Source organism: Grampus griseus (assembly GCF_964374135.1).
Source record: "Grampus griseus genome assembly, chromosome: 5".
NCBI lineage: Eukaryota > Metazoa > Chordata > Mammalia > Artiodactyla > Delphinidae > Grampus > Grampus griseus.
The window spans coordinates 33884092-33906112 of record NC_138998.1 but is presented as its reverse complement, the minus strand read 5'-3'; the positions used below and the strand labels follow the sequence as shown (position 1 = coordinate 33906112).

The 22021-nt window shown below is 36.7% G+C and overlaps 1 protein-coding gene across 1 annotated transcript in view; it reads right to left on the bottom strand.

The window, feature by feature from the left end:
- The window catches only part of NPHP3 (nephrocystin 3), a gene marked incomplete at its 5' end in the record, with an annotated part of 52342 nt that overhangs the window by 8899 nt on the left and 21422 nt on the right, over positions 1-22021 (bottom strand). The window contains 7 exons of the mRNA XM_082654815.1: positions 749-824; positions 1829-2070; positions 2223-2412; positions 11069-11191; positions 11772-11866; positions 18469-18633; positions 21054-21192. Of these exons, the coding sequence (XP_082510941.1) occupies positions 749-824; positions 1829-2070; positions 2223-2412; positions 11069-11191; positions 11772-11866; positions 18469-18633; positions 21054-21192 (1030 nt within the window). The remainder of the gene's footprint in view (positions 1-748; positions 825-1828; positions 2071-2222; positions 2413-11068; positions 11192-11771; positions 11867-18468; positions 18634-21053; positions 21193-22021) is intronic.

The window sequence follows — 22021 nt, the reverse complement described above, 5'->3', positions numbered from 1 at the left end:
ATCTTAATTATTCCCACCACAAAAAAGAAATGATAATTATGTGATGTGATAGAGGTGTTAGCTAACGCTATGGTAATAATCATATTACAATATATAAATGCATCAGATAAGCATGTTGTACATCTTAAATTTACACAATGTTAGATGTCAAATATATTTCAATTTAAAAAATTGTACATAGCATTTTAAGTTAAAACAAACAAATATGCTATATTTAGATCTTACTAGCAGCTTAGATAAATGAAAAATTTTTTGCACTCAAGGGTAATAATTTCTTGGCATTTGAATCTAACATAAAGTGTTTACTAAATTTTTTTTATTCTGTTTTCCAACCCTTTAAAGAATTGATACAGCTTTTAAGTCCATCTTCTAAAATCTTAATTAACTTTAAATTAACTGAATAGTTCTACTTTTTAAAAATTAAAAAAAATCCCCAGATTTATTGATATAATTGACATATAACATTGTGTAAGTTTAAAGTGTAAAACATGATGATACGTATGTAGTGTAAAATGATTACCACAATACATAGTTCCACTTTTTAAAAGTCTACTAATTTGTACTTCTCAGTGATACTAATATTTAAACATGTATTATAAATAAGAAAATGTTAATCAGTACTTCCGTAGAAGTCACTTTAAAATCTAAAGTTCTTAAATATGTGAGGTTTATGCATCGACATTATGATATTCAGAGATGTTCTAATCCCTTTTTGTTCAAAACACAACACAAAAGAAATCTGCATTACCAAGTTGCCTTTTCTCCTTGTAGCTTTCTGACGAATTTTAAAAGATTTTTTTCTAAAATGTTCAGCTTGTTCATATCTTAAAAAAAAAAAAAAAGTCAAACGAAAGAAACATATGTCCAAAGTGTCATACTTCAGTGAAATGAAACCACCAGTGTAAAGTTTTTTTGGCTTATTAAATACAGGATTATTTCTAGAAGTGATAGTCATATGGAATTAAAAATCTTTAACAAAAACTTTCATAAAACAAAATCTAACAAAATAAATCTAGTCCTCCAAGTAGCTGACATTTAACTGTTTTTAACTGATTAAACTCATTTTGAATCTCTAAAGGGTGATCTAACTAAATGAAAATCCAAAACTTTAGTTTGCTATATCAGCTTCCACACAGGTTATTTTTTTGTCAAATAGAAATGTGAAAATCACACAAAATCTGTGTGAAACAATACTTCTAGAAGTTAAAAGAAAAAAATCCAATATGTATCATTTCTGACTGAGCAAAACAAATGATTTCACATAGAGGAAGAGATATCATTCGGAGGGATTATTATACTAGGGATCAGCAAACTTCTTCTGTAAAAGGCTAGATAGTAAACATTTCAGGCTTTGTGGGTCCCGTGGTCTCTGTTGCAAATACAAAACTGCTGTTGAAGTATGGAAGCGACCACAGACAACATGTAAATGAAAAAATGTGGCTGTGTTACACTACAACTCTACGTCCCAAACAGGGGACCTTCTGGACTTGGCATGTGGGCAACAGTTTGCTGCCCCCTGTATTAGTAGTACACTCAATATTACAGAGTTAGCGAAGAAGCCCGGTTTCAAACCGAACTATATGACTCCAAAGTCCATGCTCTATCCTTTGCACATCTTGAAATAGAGATGAATCTTGTAGTTCTAATATTCTGTTCACCCCCCAGACCAAGAATAATATTTGAACATGATGGATTCGAAAGAATATAGGATAAGGAAAATATGGGATATGGAAAAATACACAGCCACAAAACAAAGCCTCCCACATAAGTACATTAAGAACTGTAACTCCCTGTCATAAAACCAGAGAATTACCAATTGAAATCTTACTTATTTTGTTTCTGGTACAAAGTTGCAAGTGCTTCAAGTTCGCGAGCAATATGTGGATGGTCCGCACCATAGGCATTTTCTGAGATTTCCAATGCCTGTTTATATAGTTGTTCAGCATTGCCAAACTTCTTCCACTGCACGTACACACTTGCTAGTTGGTGGAGGGACTGAGCTACTTGTGGGTGATCTGGATCTAAAGCTGTTTCTCGAATTTCTAGAGACCTCTGCAAAGGCACCACAGCCTGGGGGAAGAAAAAGGTTAAAGGCCAATTAAAGTGAGTGAAATGCTGTAAGATCTGATTAGCACAACAAATAAAAGCTGCATTAACTCCTAGGAAGGAGAGAAGAGTAAACATGAAAACCCACACAGTCTCTAACTCCCTGTTGAAGTTACCTGACTGAGAAGGCCTAGATCCTTGAGAAATCGCCCCAGGGTTTCATAAAGGTCAGCTAAGCAAATCATGCTCTCCTCGCCTTCACAGTTTTTCTCATACTGCTTCAATGAATCAAAGTATTCTGCTGCCATCGCGCTTTTGTCTTTACCAACAAACTGCCAGTAACTCAGCAACTCAGCAAAGTGTCCTCTGTTGCAACAAATAACAGTAATTTAATGAAAAAGAAACTTTAAACCCCACTATTGAGTGAAGATGCCATAATTCATATCAAGCTATCGATAGTTTATTAGTAGGCTAGTCCAGTGTAGTGAAGTAAGGGTGTAGACTGGAACTGCCATCTGAGTCCACAGCAGCCTAGCTGTGTGCTCTCTTACACCTCATCATCCTCATCTGCAGAAGAGGCACACCGACACCACCTGCCTCAGGTGTTACTGTAAGGAGATTATGGCCTGTAGCAAGTACTCCATAGTGTTGGCTGTTACCATTAATATCATTATGGTTACTCACCAATGGAAACCTATCATAACCCTGTTTAGACATTTCATGATATGCAGTCAACTGCTGAGTTCACCCCAAAATTATTTTAAATGATAGAAATCAGAACAGAAGACTAATGAAACACAGGCAAACTGTCAGAATATCTGCTTTGTATTTTCATCAAGGAATTGAATGATAAAAGTAAGCTTATTCATCTATTGATGGTATTAAGAAGGATGGGAGAGATGGTAAACTAAAGGATGAATCTGATTTCAAATGAAATCATGAAAAACTGGGATGAGATCAGAAATAATCTATAAGGTGAAACAAAGAAATTTGAGAGAGTTCACTAAGAAGTAAAACAAATTATGCATCTAAATTATGAGAAGTGGGTATGAGGAGAAGATGGCGGAAGAGTAAGACACGGAGATCACCTTCCTCCCCACAGATACACAAGAAATACATCTACACGAGGAACAACTCCTACAGAACACCTACTGAACGCTGGCAGAAGTCCTCAGACGTCCCAAAAGGCAAGAAAGTCCCCATGTACCTGGAAAGGGCAAAAGAAAAAAGAATAAACAAAGACAAAATGATAGGGACGGGACCTGCACCAGTGGGAGGGAGCTGTGAAGGAGGAAAGGTTCCACACACTAGGAAGCCCCATCGCGGGCGGACACTGCAGGTGGCGAAGGGGGAAAGCTTCGGAGCCAAGGAGGAGAGCACAGCAACAGGGGTGCGGGGGGCAAAGCGGAGAGATTCCCGCACAGAGGATCGGTGCCGACCGGCGCTCACCAGACCGAGAGGCTTGTCTGCTCACCAGCCGGGGCGGGCAGGGCTGGGAGCTGAGGCTCGGGCTTCGGTTGGAGCACAGGGAGAGGACTGGGGTTGGCGGCGTGAACACTGCCTGCAGAGGGTTAGTGCACCACGGGGAGGGAGTCCGGGAAAACTCTGGACCTGCCGAAGAGGCAAGAGACTTTTTCTTCCCTCTATGTTTCCTGGTGCGGAGGAGAGGGGATTAAGAGCTCTGCTTAAAGGAGCTTCAGAGACGGGTGTGAGCCGCGGCTAACATCGCGGACCCCAGAGACGGGCATGAGACGCTAAGGCTGCTGCTGCCGACACCAGGAAGCCTGTATGCGAGCACAGGTCACTATCCATAACCCCCTTCCGGGGAGCCTGTGCAGCCCGCCACTGCCAGGGTCCCGGGATCCAGGGACAACTTCCCCGGGAAAACACACGGCGCGCCTCAGACTGGTGCAACATCACGATGGCCTCTGCCGCCGCAGGCTAGCCCCGCACTCAGTACCCCTCCCTCCCCACGGCCTGAGTGAGCCACAGTCCGAGAAGCAGCTGCTCCTTTAACCCCGTCCTGTCTGAGCGAAGAACAGACGCCCTCCGGCGACTTACACGCAGAGACGGGGCCAAATCCAAAACTGAGCCCCTGGAGCTGTGAGAACAAAGAAGAGAAAGGGAAATCTCTCCCAGCAGCCTCAGAAGCAGCGGATTAAAGCTCCACAATCAACTTGATGTACCCTGCATCTGTGGAATACATGAATAGACAACGAATCTTCCCAAATTAAGGAGGTGGACTTTGAGAGCAAGATATATTATTATTTCCCCTTTTCCTCTTTTTGTGAGTGTGTATGTGTATGTTTCTGTGTGAGATTTTGTCTGTATAGCTTTGCTTCCACCATTTGTCCTAGGGTTCTATCCGTCCGTTTTTTTTTGTTTTTTTCTTTATTAAAAAAATTTTTTTTCTTAATAATTATTTTTTATTTTAATAACTTTGTTATTTTATCTTTCTTTTCTTTTCTTTCTTTCTTTCTTTCCTTCCCTCCCTCCATCCCTCGCTTCTTTCTTTCTCCCTCTCTCTCACTCTCTCTCTAGCCCTCCCTCCCTCCCTCCCTCCCTCCCTCTCTCTCTCTCTCTCTCTCTCTTTCTTTCTTTTGCTCTTCTTTTTCTCCCTTTAATTCTGAGTGGTGTGGATGAAAGGCTCTTGGTGCTGCAGCCAGGAGTCAGTGCTGTGCCTCTGAGGTGGGAAAGCCAACTTCAGGACACTGGTCCACAAGAGACCTCCCAGCTCCACATAATATCAAACGGTGAAAATCTCCCAGATATCTCCATCTCAACACCAGCACCCAGCTTCACTCAACGACCAGCAAGCTACAGTGCTGGAAAACCTATGCCAAACAACTAGCAAAACAGGAACACAACCCCACCCATTAGCAGAGAGGCTGCCTAAAATCATAGTAAGTCCACAGACACCCCAAAACACACCACCAGACGTGGACCTGCCCACCAGAAAGACAAGATCCAGCCTCATCCACAAGAACAAAGGCACTAGTCCCCTCCACCAGGAAGCCTACACAACCCACTGAACCAACCTTAGCCACTGGGGACAGACACCAAAAACAACGGGAACTACGAACCTGCAGCCTGCAGGTTCCCAACACAGTAAGACCCAACACAGTAAGACCCCAAACACAGTAAGATAAGCAAAATGAGAAGACAGAAAAACACACAACAGATGAAGGAGCAAAGTAAAAACACACCAAACCTAACAAATGAAGAGGAAATAGGCAGTCTACCTGAAAAAGAATTCAGCATAATGATAGTAAAGATGATCCAAAATCTTGGAAATAGAATAGACAAAATGCAAGAAACATTTAACCAGTACCTAAGAGAACTAAAGATGAAACAAGCAATGATGAACACAATAAATGAAATTTAAAATGCTCTAGATGGATCAACAGCAGAATAACTGAAGCAGAAGAACGGATAAGTGACCTGGAAGATAAAATAGTGGAAATAACTACTGCAGAGCAGAATAAAGAAAAAAGAATGAAAAGAACTGAGGACAGTCTCAGAGACTTCTGGGACAATACTAAACGCATCAACATTCGAATTATAGGGGTTCCAGAAGAAGAAGAGAAAAAGAAAGGGACTGAGAAAATATTTGAAGAGATTATAGTTGAAAACTTCCCTAATATGGGAAAGGAAACAGTTAATCAAGTCAAGGAAGCACAGAAAGTCCCATACAGGATAAATCCAAGGAGAAATATGCCAAGACACATACTAATGAAACTGTCAAAAATTAAATACAAAGAAAACATATTAAAAGCAGCAAGGGAAAAACAAGAAATAACACAAAAGGGAATCCCCATAAGGTTAACAGCTGATGTTTCAGCAGAAACTCTGCAAGCCAGAAGGGACTGGCAGGACATATTTAAAGTGATGAAGGGGAAAAACCTGCAACCAAGATTACTCTACCCAGCAAGGATCTCATTCAGATTTGATGGATAAATTAAAACCTTTACAGACAAGCAAAAGCTGAGAGAGTTCAGCACCACCAAACCAGCTTTACAGCAAATGCTACAGGAACTTCTCTAGACAAGAAACACAAGAGAAGGAAAAGACCTACAATAATGAACGCAAAACAATTAATTAAATGGGAATAGGAACATATATATCGATAATTACCTTAAATGTAAAGGGACTAAATGCTCCCACCAAAAGACACAGACTGGCTGAATGGATACAAAAACAAGACCCATATATATGTGGCCTACAAGAGACCTACTTCAGACCTAGAGACACATACAGACTGAAAGTAAGGGGTTGGAAAAAGATATTCCATGCAAATGCAAACCAAAAGAAAGCTGGAGTAGCAGTCCTCCTATCAGACAAAATAGACTTTAAAATAAAGACTATTAGAAGAGACAAAGAAGGACACTACATAATGATCAAGGGATCAATCCAAGAAGAAGATATAACAATTGTAAATATGTATGCACCCAACATAGGAGCACCTCAATACATAAGGCAAATACTAACAGCCATAAAAGGGGAAATCGACAGTAACACATTCATAGTAGGGGACTTTAACACCCCACCTTCACCAATGGACAGATCATCCAAAATGAAAATAAATAAGGAAACACAAGCTTTAAATGATACATTAAACAAGATGGACTTAATTGATATTTATAGGACATTCCATCCCAAAACAACAGAATGCACAATTTTCTCAAGTACTCATGGAACATTCTCCAGGACAGATCATATCTTGGGTCACAAATCAAGCCTTGGTAAATTTAAGAAAATTGAAATTGTATCAAGTATCTTTTCCGACCACAACACTATGAGACTAGATATAAATTACAGGAAAAGATCTGTAAAAAATACAAACACATAGAGGCAAAGCAATACACTACTTAATAACGAAGTGATCACTGAAGAAATAAAGAGGAAATAAAAAATACCTAGAAACAAATGACAATGGAGACACGACGACCCAAAATCTATGGGATGCAGCTAAACGAGTTCTAAGAGGGAAGTTTATAGCAATACAATCCTACCTTAAGAAACAGGGAACATCTCGAATAAACAACCTAACCTTGCACCTAAAGCAATCAGAGAAAGAAGAACAAAAATACCCCAAAGTTAGCAGAAGGAAAGAAATCATAAAAATCAGAACAGAAATAAATGAAGAAATGAAGGAAATGATAGCAAAGATCAATAAAACTCAAAGCTGGTTCTTTGAGAAGATAAACAAAATTGATAAACCATTAGCCAGACTCATCAACAAAAAAAGGGAGAAGACTCAAATCAATAGAATTAGAAATGAAAAAGGAGAAGTAACAATTGACACTGCAGAAATAAAAAAGATCATGAGAGATTACTACAAGCAACTCTATGCCAATAAAGTGGACAACCTGGAAGAAATGGACAAATTCTTAGAAATGCACAATCTTCCGAGACTGAACCAGGAAGAAATAGAAAATATGAACAGACCAATCACAAGCACTGAAATTGAAACTGTGATTAAAAATCTTCCAACAAACAAAAGCCCAGGACCAGATGGCTTCACAGGCGAATTCTATCAAACATTTGGAGAAGAGCTAACACCTATTCTTCTCAAACTCTTCCAAAATATAGCAGAGGGAGGAACACTCCCAAACTCATTCTACGAGGCCACCATCACCTTGATACCAAAACCAGGCAAGGATGTCACAATGAAAGAAAACTACAGACTAATATCACTGATGAACATAGATGCAAAAACCCTCAACAAAATACTAGCAAACAGAATCCAACAGCACATTAAAAGGATCATACACCATGATCAAGTGGGGTTAACTGCAGGAATGCAAGGATTTTTCAATATATGCAAATCAATCAATGTGATACACCATATTAACAAACTGAAGGAGAAAAACCATATGATCATCTCAACAGATGCAGAGAAAGCTTTCGACAAAATTCAATACCCATTTATGATAAAAACCCTGCAGAAAGTAGGCATAGAGGGAACTTTCCTCAACATAATAAAGGCCATATATGACAAGCCCACAGCCAACATCGTCTTCAATGGTGATAAACTGAAAGCATTTCCACTAAGATCAGGAACAAGACAAGGTTGCCCACTCTCACCACTCTTATTCAACATAGTTTTTAAAGTTTTAGCCACAGCAATCAGAGAAGAAAAGGAAATAAAAGGAATCCAAATCAGAAAAGAAGCAGTAAAGCCGTCACTGTTTTCAGATGACATGACACTATACATAGAGAATCCTAAAGATGCTACCAGAAAACTACTAGAGCTAATCAATGAATTTGGTAAAGTAGCAGAATACAAAATTAATGCACAGAAATCTCTTGCATTCCTATACACTAATGATGAAAAATCTGAAAGTGAAAGCAAGAAAACACTCCCATTTACCACTGCAACATAAAGAATAAAATATCTAGGAATAAACCTACCTAACGAGACAAAAGACCTGTATGCAGAAAATTACAAGACACTGATGAAAGAAATTAAAGATGATACAAATAGATGGAGAGATATACCATGTTCTTGGATTGGAAGAATCAACATTGTGAAAATGACTCTACTACCGAAAGCAATCTACAGATTCAATGCAATCCCTATCAAACTACCACTGGCATTTTTCACAGAACTAGAACAAAAAATTTCACAATTTGTATGGAAACACAAAAGACCCCGAATAGCCAAAGCAATCTTGAGAACGAAAAACGGAGCTGGAGGAATCAGGCTCCCTGACTTCAGACTATACTACAAAGTTACAGTAATCAAGACAGTATGGTACTGCCATAAAAACGGAAAGACAGATCAATGGAACAGGATAGAAAGCCCAGAGATAAACCCACGCACATATGGTCACCTTATCTTTGATAAAGGAGGCAGGAATGTACAGTGAAGAAAGGACAGTCTCTTCAATAAGTGGTACTGGGAAAACTGGAGAGGTAGATGTAAAAGTATAAGATTAGATCACTCCCTAACACCATACACAAAAATAAGCTCAAAATGGATTAAAGACCTAAATGTAAGGCCAGAAACTATCAAACTCTTAGAGGAAAACATAGGCAGAACACTCTGTGACATAAATCACAGCAAGATCCTTTTTGACCCACCTCCTAGAGAAATGGAAATAAAAACAAAAATTAACAAATGGGACCTAATGAAACTTAAAAGCTTTTGCAAAGCAAAGGAAACCATAAACAAGAGCAAAAGACAACCCTCAGAATGGGAGAAAATATTTGCAAATGAAGCAACTGACAAAGGATTAACCTCCAAAATTTACAAGCAGCTCATGCGGCTCAATAACAAAAAAACAAACAAACCAATCCGAAAAGGGGCAGAAGACCTAAATAGACATTTCTCCAGAGAAGATATACAGACTGCCAACAAACACATGAAAGAATGCTCAACATCATTAATCATTAGAGAAATGCAAATCAAAAGTACAATGAGATATCATCTCATACCGGTCAGAATGGCTATCATCAAAAAATCTAGAAACAATAAGTGCTGGAGAAGGTTTGGAGAAAAGGGAACACTCTTGCACTGCTGGTGGGAATGTGAATTGGTATAGCCACTATGGAGAACAGTATGGAGGTTCCTTAAAAAACTACAAATAGAACTACCATATGACCCAGCAATTCCATTACTGGGCATATACCCTGAGAAAACCGTAATTCAAAAAGAGTCATGTACCAAAATGTTCATTGCAGCTCTATTTACAATAGCCAGGAGATGGAAACAACCTAAGTGTCCATCATCAGATGAATGGATAAAGAAGAAGTGGCACATATATACAATGGAATATTACTCAGCCATATAAAGAAACGAAATTGAGCTATTTATAATGAGGTGGATGGACCTAGAGTCTGTCATACAGAGTGAAGTAAGTCAGAAGGAGAAAGACAAATACCGTATGCTAATACATATATATGGAATTTAAGAAAAAAAAATGTCATGAAGAAGCTAGGGGTAAGACAGGAATAAAGAGACAGACCTACTAGAGAGTGGACTTGAGGATATGGGGAGGGGGAAGGGTAAGCTGTGAGAAGTGAGAGAGTGGCATGGACATATATACACTACCAAACGTAAAATAGATAGCTAGTGGGAAGCAGCCGCATAGCACAGGGAGATCAGCTCGGTGCTTTGTGACCACCTAGAGGGGTGGGATAGGGAGGGTGGGAGGGAGGGAGATGCAAGAGGGAAGAGATATGGGAACATATGTATATGTATAACTGATTCACTTTGTTATAAAGCAGAAACTGACACACCATTTTAAACCAATTATACTCCAATAAAGATGTAAATAAAATAAAATAAATAAATTATGAAAAGTGAGTAAATTTCCAGGTGAGACAGAAAAAACCCCTCGTAGGGCTTAGAGATCAGAAGGTTGTCTCAGAAAAAGGTGGTTCTGCCGGAGGCAAATTCAAACACACCAGGAGAGACAATAAGACAGTTACGAAGGACTTCCCTGGTCGTCCAGTGGTTAAGACTCAGTGCTTCCACCGCAGTGGGCAAGGGTTTAATCCCTAGTCGGGGAAATAAGATCTCACATGCCATAGGGCACAGCCAAAAAGACAAAATAAAAAATTAAAAAAAAAAAAGACATTTATGAAAAAGGGTAATCCTTTCTTTAAATTCTGACACTAGTCAGATTCTGTGTAGAGCCCAGAGTCTGTTTTGAAGGCTATACTTTGAAATATCTGAATACCCTGAGAGGCAGACATTATGAACCGCCTCTCTGGGTGGTCTGGATTTAAACCTGCTTCAGTGAAAGATTAAGATACAAAGTTATCTCAAGAGTATTCCAGGTCTGATTTTATGAAAACTGCAATACTCTATCTTTCTTGTTTACCTCTTGGAAAAAGTAGATGTTGTGGCAATTTGCAAACTGTATTAAAATTTCTCCCACACTGTTTTATACTTCAGTTACCACTGAAACTGGACTAATTTTTAAATGAAGAATGCCATTTTTCTTTGTTACACTGAACAACTGTTTAAAATCTGTTTTTCTGGGAAAAGGTGTCCTACAAATAAGTTTCTTACCTTTTATAGAGGTTTTGAGACACAAAGAGGTTAAGAAGGCAATCGTGCAGCTTCTGTTTACTTCCCTGCTGCTGGAATAGCCAAGGCAGTTCATCTGCACTCCTCCAAGTCACTCGGTCCTGACTATTAGAAGAGAAGGGACAACATTCAATAATACATTGCTACAATTAGATCACTTTAAAAGGCTACAGACAAATGCTGAAGTAGGAGAGAGACATTTGAGATATATCCCTGACTCTGAGTATAATCTGATGCTGAGAAAACTAGGTCAAAATCAGAAACTTGACCAATCTAACTATGAAAACAAAGTGATATTCAGGACCACTGACCAAACTCTAAAGTTTATTTTCCTAAAATTGAACTATTAAAAAAAACATAAATAGACACAAATATACACACACAGGTATAAACAGACACACACATATTTTTAAACTACTTAAACTATTTAACTAGAATAAAATAAAAATAATAAAATGATCCTGCATTGATACCACTTAAGTTTAAATCTTCAGCATAATATTAAAAGACTGACTTACATAATCATCTTTTGTTCTTTTGGCATTAACAGAATAGGAGAGGACTTAACCTTTTAAAATAATAAGGAAATTTTTATACATTAAGTTACACAAGAAAGAGAAATAAGGACACAGAGGTAGAGCGTGTTGCAGAAGCTACAGAAAAACAACATGGACATTTACAATACCTTAGCTGCATGGTGAAATAGTTGGTTAGCTTTTGCCTATATGAAGAAATAATGGTGGGACCTTCCATGTACTCTAGTCTCACTGTTTCCCAAGCCTATGGAGAAGAAGAAAAAACATTACAGTCTGTTTTCTGTAAGTCACTGTACAATCTAACAATGAATTTGTAAAAAGAAATTTATAATTATTTCAATTTTATAGTTGTATAATAGAAAGAGCATTAGAATACTTTAAAATTTGGTATATATTTATGTGATAAACTGACATGAGAATTCCTGTAAGAACTCAAAATATAATTCAATTCAAACTTCTGGTGAATACATTAAAAATCTGAAATGTGTTTTGCAAAAGTACTAAAAAGAGCAAATTATATTTAAGTGATATACGATAAAGGAGAAAGATAAGCCTGTGAAATTACAAACATTCCACACCTGCATATATAACACAGCATACTCAAGTGAAAGACTTCATTTACATTTGTTTATATGTATAAATCAACCATGGCATTGCAGATGATAAGAATTATATTGGTATTTCTGTGGTATCTGTTGTGATTTCTCCTATTTCTTGTTTCATTTGGGTCTTCTCTCTTTTCTTCTTGGTGACTCTGGCCAGAGGTTTGCCAATGTTTTAAATTTTTTTTTTAATTTTATTTTTGGCTGCATTGGGTGTTAGTTGCTGCACGCGGGCTTTCTCTAGTTGTGGTGAGTGGGGGCTACTCTTTGTGGCAGTGTGTAGGCTTCTCACTGCGGTGGCTTCTCTTGTTGCACAGCACGGCTTCTAGGTGCACAGGCTTCAGTAGTTGTGGCACATAGGCTCAGTAGTTGTGGCTCATGGGCTCTAGAGTGAAGCCTCAGTCACTGTGGCACAGGGGCTTAGTTGCTCTTCGGCACGTGGGATCTCCCCAGACCAGGGCTTGAACCTGTGTCCCCTGCATTGGCAGGTGGATTCTTAACCACTATGCCACCAGGGAAGTCCCGAGGTTTGTCAATTTTGTTTACCCTTTCAAAGAACCAGTTCTTGGTATTATTGATTTTTTTCTATTGTTTTTTAAATCTTGATGTTATTTATTTCCTCTCTGATCTTTATTATCTCCTTCCTTCTGCTGACTTTAAGTTTTGTTTGTTCTATTTCTAATTCTTTTATGTGGTGGGTTAGGTTGTTTATTTGAGATTTTTCTTATCTCTATGAACTTCCCTCTCAGAACTGCTTTTGCTGCATCCCATAGATTTTGTATGGTTGTGTTTTCATTGTCATTTGCCTCAAGGTATTTTTAAATTTCTTCTTTGATTTCATCATTGACCCACTGGTTTTTCAGTAGTATGTTGCTTAGTCTCCATGTAATTGTTTTTTTTCTCATTTATTTTTCTGTGGTTGATTTCTAGTTTCATGACATTTGTGGTCAGAAAAGATGCTTGAAATAATTTCTATACTTTTAAATTTGTTGAGACTTGTTTTGTGCCCTAGTATGTGGTCAATCCTAGAGAATGTTCCATGTGCACTTGAAAAGAATGTGTATTCTGCTTTATTTGGGATGTAATGTCTTGAAAATATCAATTAAGTCTAACTGTTCTATTGAATCATTTAGGATCTCTGTTGCCTTATTGATTTTCTGTCTCAAAGATCTGTCCATTGATGAGAGTAGGGTATTAAAATCTCCAACCATTATTGTATTCCCATCAATTTCTCCTGTTATGTCTGTTAGTATTTATTTTATGTATCTGGGTGCTCCTATATTGGGTGCATATATGTTGATGAGTGTAATATCCTCTCCTTGTATTGATCCTTATATCATTATATAGTGTCCTTCTTTATCTTTCTTTATAGCCTTTGTTTTAAAGTCTATTTTGTCTGATATGAGTATTGCAACCCCACTTTCTTGTCATTTCCATTTGCATGAAATATCTTTTTCCATCCCCTCATTTTCAATCTATGTGTGTCCTTTGCCCTAAAATGGGTCTCTTGTAGGCAGCATATTGTCAGCTCTTGTTTTTTTCTCCAAACTGCCACTGTGTCTTTTGACTGGAGCATCTAGTCCATTGACAGCTGAAGTAATTATTGATAGATATGTATTTATTGCCATTTTAAACCTTGTTTTCCCATTGATTTTATATTTCTTCTTTGTCCCTTTCTTTTTCTTTTTCCTTTCATGGTTTGATGATTTTCTTTTGTATTATGCTTAAGTTCTCTTCTTTTTGGTTTTTGTGAGTCTACTGTATGTTTTTGATTTATGGTTGCCCTGTTTTTCAAGTATGTTAACCCCTTCCTATATCTACTTGCCTTACACTGGTAGTTACATAGGCTCAAACACATTCTAGAAAAAAAAATCTACATTTTCTTATGCTCTTCTCCCATGTTTTATGATTTTGATGTCCTTTTTTACATCTTCACGTTTGTCCTTTTGCTGTTTGTTGTGGTTCATGTGTGATTCTGTGAAATTGTTTTTTTTAATCTGTGTACTGGCTTATTTAAGTGATTTACTTTCCAATTGTGGTTTTCTCTTCCCTAGATTCTTACTTCTTTTCTATTTAGATAAGATCTTTCAATATTTCCTTTAGTATAGGTTTAATTTTTGCTTGGCTGAAAAATTTTTATCTCTCCTTCTATTCTAAATGATAATCTTGGTGGGTGGAATTTCCTAGGTTGCAGGTTTTTCCCTTTCAGAACTTTGAATATATCTTGTCACTCCCTTCTGGCTTGCAACACTCCTGTAGAGAAATCAGCTGATAGCCTTATGGGGGTTGCCTTGTAATCAACTCTTTGTTTTTCTCTTGCTGCCTTTAGAATCCTCTCTTTATGTTTAACTTTTGCCATTTTTATTATAATATGTCTTGGTGTAGGTCTGTTTGGGTTTATCTTGTTTGGGACCCTCTGTGCTTCCTGAACCTGGATATCTGTTTCCTTCTTTAGGTTTGGGAAGTTTTCAGCCATAATTTCTTCAAATACATTTTCAATCCCCTTTTCTCTTTCTTCTACTTCTGGGATCCCTATTATGCATAGATTGGCATGCTTTGTATTATCCCATAGGTCTCTTATATTGCTTTCATTTTTTTTTTCATTTGTCTTTCTGTCTGCTGTTCTGATAGGGTGATTTCCATTATTCTATCTTCCAGATCACTTATTCATTCTTCTGCATTATTCATTCTGCTATTCATTGTCTTAAGCTCAGTTTTGATTTCAGCAAGTGAATTTTCTAATTTTTCTTGGCTCTTCCTTATAGTTTCTAGTTCCTTTTTACAGTAATCTGTATTTCTATCAATAGTCCTTCTTAATTCCTTCAGTATTTTCATTACCTCTTTTTTGAACTCAGTGTCTATTAGACTGAAGAGGTCTGTTTCGTTGTTTGTTCTTTAAGAGGAATTCTCTTGATCTTTTAATTGGGAGTGGTTCCTCTGATTCATTTTACTTATATTTCTCTTGCTCTATGAGTTTAGGAGAAACAATTTTCTACTGTGGTCTTGGAGGGCTATTTTTACATGGCAGCATCCCTGAGTAGGCTGTGTGGGTTTAATATTTTTTGGTGCAAGGCCGTAAGAGAATACTATGAACAATTACCACAAATTCAACAACCTAGAAGAAATGGACAACTTTCTAGAAACATACAACCCATTAAAACTGAATCAAGAAGAAATAGGTAACTTGAACAGACTGATAACTAGAAGTGAAATAGAATCCGTAATTTAAAAACTCCCTACAAACAAAAGTCCTGGGTCAGATGGCTTCACAGGGGAATTCTACTGAATGTACAAGGAAGAACTTATACCAATCCTTCTCAAACTCTTCTAAAAGACTGAAGAGGAAGGAACACTCCCAAAAACACTCTGTGAAGCCACCATCACCCTGATACGAAAACCAGACAAAGACACTACTAAAAAAGAAAATTACAGGTCAATATCTTTGATGAATATAGATGCAAAAATTCTCAACAAAAATGTTAACAAACTGAATCCAACAACACATAAAAAAGATCATATACCACAATCAAGTTGGATTCATCCCAGGGTCACAAGGATGGTTCAACATACGCAAATCAATCAATATGATACACCACATCAACAAAAGAAAGACAAACATCACATGATCATCTTAATAGATGCAGAAAAAGCATTTGAGAAAATTCAATATCCAATCATGATAAAAACTCTTACCAAAGTGGGTATAGAGGGAACATATTTCAACATAATAAAAGTTATTTATGACAAACCAACAGCCAATATAATACTCAATGGTGAAAAGATAAACACTTTCCCGCTAAAATCTGGAAGAAGACAAGGGTGACCACTCTCACCACTTCTCTTCAACATAGTATTGGAAGTCCTAGCCACAGAAGTCAGACAAGAAAAAAAGTAAAAGTATTCAAATTGGTAGGGAAGAGTTAAAATTGTCATTATATGCAGATGACATGATACTATATATAGAAAACCTTAAAGACTCCACACAAAAACTATTAGAACTGATGAACAAATTCAGTAAGGTAGCAGGATACAAGATTAACATACAGAAATCCATTGCATTTCTTTATACTAATAATGAAACACCAGAAAGGGAATGTAAAAAAAACAAAACAATCCCTTTTAAAATCACATCCAAAAAAAAAAAAAATGGAGGAATAACCCTGACCCAGGAGGTGAAAGACTTTTATGCTGAGAACTACAAAACATTAATAAAGGAAACTGAAGATGATTCAAAGAAATGCAAAGATATCCCATGCTCTTGGATTGGAAGAATTAATATTGTTAAAATGGCCATACTACCAAAAGCAATCTACAGATTTAATGTGATCCTAATCAAATTACCCATGACATTTTTCAAAGAACTAGAACAAGTAATCCTAAAATGTATATGGAACCATAAAAGACCCAGAATTGCCAAAGCAATTCTTAGGAAAAAGAACAAACCCTCCCAGACATCAGACAATACTACAAAGCTATAGCAATCAAAAACATGGTATTGGCACAAAAACAGACATATGGATCATTGGAACAGAATAGAGAGCCCAGAAATAAACCCAGACACCCACTGTCAATTAATCTTCAACAAAGGAGGCAAGAACATACAATGGGGAAAAGACAGTCTCTTCAGCAAGTTGTGTTGTAAAAGTTGGACAGCCACATGTAAGTCAGTGAAGTTAGAACACACCCTCACACCATACACAAAAATAAACTCAAAATGGCTTAAAGATTTAAATATAAAAGACATGGTACCATAAAACTCCTGGAAGAGAACATAGGCAAGACATTCTCTGACATAAATCGTACCAATGTTTTCTTAAGTCAGTCTCCCAAGGCAATAGAAATAAAAGCAAAAATACACAAACAGGACCTAATCAAACTTATAAGCTTCTGTACAGCAAAGAAAACCATAAAAAAACCAAAAAGACAACCTATAGACTGGGAGAAAATATTTGCCAATGATGCGACCAACAAGGGCTTAATTTCCAAAATATACAAACAGCTCATACAACTCAATAACAAAAAAGCAACAGAATCAAAAAATGGGTGGAAGACCTAAATAGACATTTCTCCAAAGAAGACATACAGATAGCCAATAGGCACGTGAAATTATCTCATCATCGTTAATTATGAGAGAAATGCAAATCAAACTACAATGAGGTACCACCGCACACGAGTCAGATGGCCGTCATTAAAAAGTCTACAAATAACAAATGCTGGGGAGGGTGTGGAGAAAAGGGAACCCTCCTACACTGTTGGTGAGGATGTAAGTTGGTGCAGCTACTATAGAAAATAGTATGGAGGTTCCTTAAAAAACTGAAAATAGAATTATCATATGATCCAGCAATCTCACTCCTAGGCATATTTCTAGACAAAACTATAATTCAAAAAGATATATACACCCCTATGTTCACAATAGCACTATTTACAATAGCCAAGACATGGAAAAAATCTAAATGTCCATTGACAGATGGACATTCATGAAAAAGAATGAAATAATGCCATTTGCAGCATGGATGGACCTAGTGATTATCATACTAAGTGAAGTAAGTCAGAAAGAGAAAGACAAATACTGTATGTGGAATCTAAAATATGACAAAAATGAACATATCTGTGAAACAGAAACAGATTCACAGACACAGAAAACAGATTTGTGGTTTCCAAAGGGAAGGGTGTGGGGAGAGGGAAGGATCAGGAGTTTGGTATCAGCAGATGCAAACTAGAATATGGAAAAAAAAAAAAGTTATATTAGTCATTATTTACTATGTGCTAGACATCATGTCTAGGACCTTACCAGGATCAATTAATTATTTACCACCTCAATTAATTATCTTTACAACCCCTGAGGTAAGCTGCAAACATCTGCCCAAGGCTCAGAGAACTTGCCCAAGGTTACATTAAGCTGTGAAGAGCTGGGCTGTGTATTGAGGCAGAGTGACTTACAGAGCCCAAGTTCTTAAAACATATATAATATACCAGCAATTCAATGAAATATAAAATTGAAAAAACTACCTTTTAAAGTAATAGCCATTTCACAAAGGTACTTACTTCATAGGAATAATATTAGCCAAATTTGGTATCTAACCTAAAATCACTGGAAAAAATTTTTGTAATGCCAAATTTGAGATTTCAATTTTGTCTTGTAATTGAAATATTTGAAATGATGTGGTATTATATAGCATAATACATATGCGATGATATGTGGACATTTCAATAAGTGAAAAAACCTTATTAAGATAACATTTACCTGTAGATGTTGAAACTTGAGCAAACCACAACCATAAGTCAACAAACACATTTTGTGTAAACTGTGAATAAGGGAGGTCAAGACAGCCCAGGATAGCTCAGGATAGAATTCCATCAATTCTGATTCACTCACACCATTGTGACTAACATTTACAAGGCAGAGAATCTAGGGAGAAAAAAGAATTAACAATGATTATAAAGCACTTCTATTAGTAACTAACAGCCATTAAAATTTCCACAATTCTTTTAAACTTTTTAACTTATTTGAATTTATCATTCAAGTGATTTAATAAACTAAGAAACAGATTTCTTAAAATAAAACACACTTTCCAAAAGGCACTAATAAGATAGTGTACATATTAAAGTCTAGCACACCAAAGATAACACACATATAGAAAAAGTTTAGTGAAAATTAAAACTGCAGGAAATGTATGATTAAAACTAATGACAGAGTTCTGATTCTGGGAAGATGGTGGAAGAAAACAGTCCTCCTACTACAAATGCCTGTTAATGTCAGATAACATGTAACAAAACATTTCCAAAAGCACAACTGAACCTGCAGAAAAGAAAGGGAAATCCCCCAAGTATCCCAAATAAATAGGAAACTGAAAATTAGAGGGCTAAGTGCTGGAGCTGCTGTCCCTGGGTGAAGTGAGGAGAGAGGATAAGCAACAGTCTCTTAACTTAGCTTGGGTTTTCACACCCACCGTCAGGATGGACGGGGAGCCTTTAAGCTCTGTGAAGCAAGGAGCTGGAACTATGATAGAATGCTTGCCAACACAGGGACCTTTCAAAGGCTGTCCCCTTAGTGATGGAGTGCCTGAGGGAAACAGCGAACAGACAGAAGACTGTGGGCTTAGAGGCAGAATGAAAAGTCAAACCCAGGGGAACCCCCAACCTGAGAAATAGACATAAAAATGGATCCAGGTTAAAACTATAAGAGTTCTGCAAGGTTGCTAGTAAATTTCCAAAAATTAAATTGAATAACCAGAAACAAACAATTTTAAAATGTTATTTTAACTATAAAGTCCTTAGAAACAAATTTTAACAGAAGATGTTTAAGACTTTTATGGGGAAGAAGATAAAATGTTATTGATAATCATCATTCAAGAAGATGACTAAATAAATGGAGAGCTATTTAGCTTTCCATGAAGGAGAAGACTTATATGATAATTTCCCCCAACTTAGCCTCTAAATCCAACCCAACTACAATTAAAATTGCATATTGACAGGAATAAAGACACAGACCTACTAGAGAATGGACTTGACGATATGGGGAGGGGGAAGGGTAAGCTGTGACAAAGCGAGAGAGTGGCCTGGACATATATACACTACCAAACGTAAAACAGATAGCTAGTGGGAAGCAGCTGTATAGCACAGGGAGATCAGCTTGGTGCTTTGTGACCACCTAGAGGGATGGGATAGGGAGGGTGGGAGGGAGGGAGACGTAAGAGGGAAGAGATATGGGAACATATGTATATGTATAACTGATTCACTTTGTTATAAAGCAGAAACTAGCACACCATTGTAAAGCAATTATACTCCAATAAAGATGTAAAAAAAAAAAATTGCATATTGAGTTTCCATGGCACTTGCTGAGCCAATTCTAAAAATACATGTGGGAAATTAGCCAAGACAACTATGGAAAATATTAAGAGGGGGTTTGCCTAACCAAATATCAAAGCTTACTTTAAAGTTCTAATAGTTAAGACAGTGGTATTGACAAGGAATAGTAAATTGGAACAGAAGAGCCTAGAAACAGACTCTTGTTTATATGTGAGCTTGATATTTGACAGATGGCATTCCAAATCAGTAGAAAAGATGTATTAAGTACAATGAACAATTAACTAGCTGTATTTTAAAAGACTGAGAAGTAGCTTCCTGGGAATTCCCTGTCGTGGCCCAGGTTCAATCCCTGGTCAGGGAATTAAGATCCCGCAAGTCATGTAGCTAAAAAAAAAAAAAAAAAAAGAAGTAGATTCCTTCCTCACACAATAAATAAAAATATATCATATGAGTTAAGGACTCACACATGAAGAACAAAATTATAAAATATTTTGAAGGGAAAAAAATATAAGAATACTTTTATGATAGCAAAGGATTAAAAAAAATAAGATACAACAGGCATAAGCCATGAAAGAAACTGTTGATAAATCTGACTTCATTAAAATAAAACTTTGTATAATGACGCCATAAAGTTAAAAGACAAGAACAGGAAAAAGACACTGAGTTGCAAACTCTATAACAAAGGATTTGTATTCAATATGTAGAACATTTAAAAACTCCTAACAGATCAACAAGAAAAAGTCAACTCCGTTAAAAAATGGGTAAAGGACTTGAACAAGCAATTCACCTAAGAGGAAACAAGAATAACCAAGAAGCATGAAAAGATGAAAACTCTCCATGATAATCAGGAAAATGCAAATTCCCCGAGATATCACTTCTGGCCACAGCACACTATGGTAGTGGGTATAGTATATGCTCGAAACATATTTAGCATTACACGGATTTACTGTTTACTTCAATTCACACACAAATACAAACAAGGCAAAATAATCTTCACTTTATAAGTTTATTACACTTTACCTGTTTCATTAGCTCTTTATCCGTATCATTTGTCATGGACTCTTGGATAGATCGAAGAACAAGTCTATATAATGAAACAGTATCTTGACACTGGAAACACTGAAGAAGGATTTTATCTAAATTGCCTGCTCTCCCAGCACTGTTGGAATTGAGAACAGATTTAATTTCTTACAGTCTGCCAACATCTGTGAAAAACTTGGGGTAAATAAAAACAGTGCTCTATTTTAACTCTATGTTTTGTACTGTTTAACTGATAACAACAGGAATTCAGTAAAACACGACACAGGAAAACATTAGTTTTATGGGGCTGCTAGAGTCATCACAGTTATTTTAGTGTATTACCATTTAATTCAATTCAATAAACATATGCTGGGACTTAACTATGTATCAAGTAATTACTATACATTATGGAACATAAAAATGAGTAAGACATGGTTCTTATCACCTAGAGGCATGCTGCCTACATACAGGAAGCAGGAAAATAATTATAAATAAGTATTATTAGTTAGCCATGCAAATTAAATTAAAAAAAATAGAACCAGAATTTGGAAAACATCAGGCTAAAGAAAATCAGTAAATGGGGTTTGTTTTAAAATATTACACAATATTTACCAGTAGTTTCCTTTTTAAATACAAAGATATGCAAAGAATAGGGAAAAAACAAAAAAATGGTTCCATAGTCCCTCTTAAAAGAGATAATTTCAATAACTATTAGGAAATGCATGACTCTTGAACTGTACTTATGCAAGCCACTGATGTTCACAGATGTACCGCCACAACTCTGGGGACAGCGAAAATATCAAATATCATGGACAATTCAAAGTTTCAGAAGATTTTTTTCGTTTCAATTTGGTGCTTCAGGTGAGAATGTGGAATTAAGAGACAAGAGTACTAGATTTAGTGTCTAGAATATGAGTTGTGCTAGGATTACAACCTACTGTGATGAATACCAAAACAAGTGTTGATCT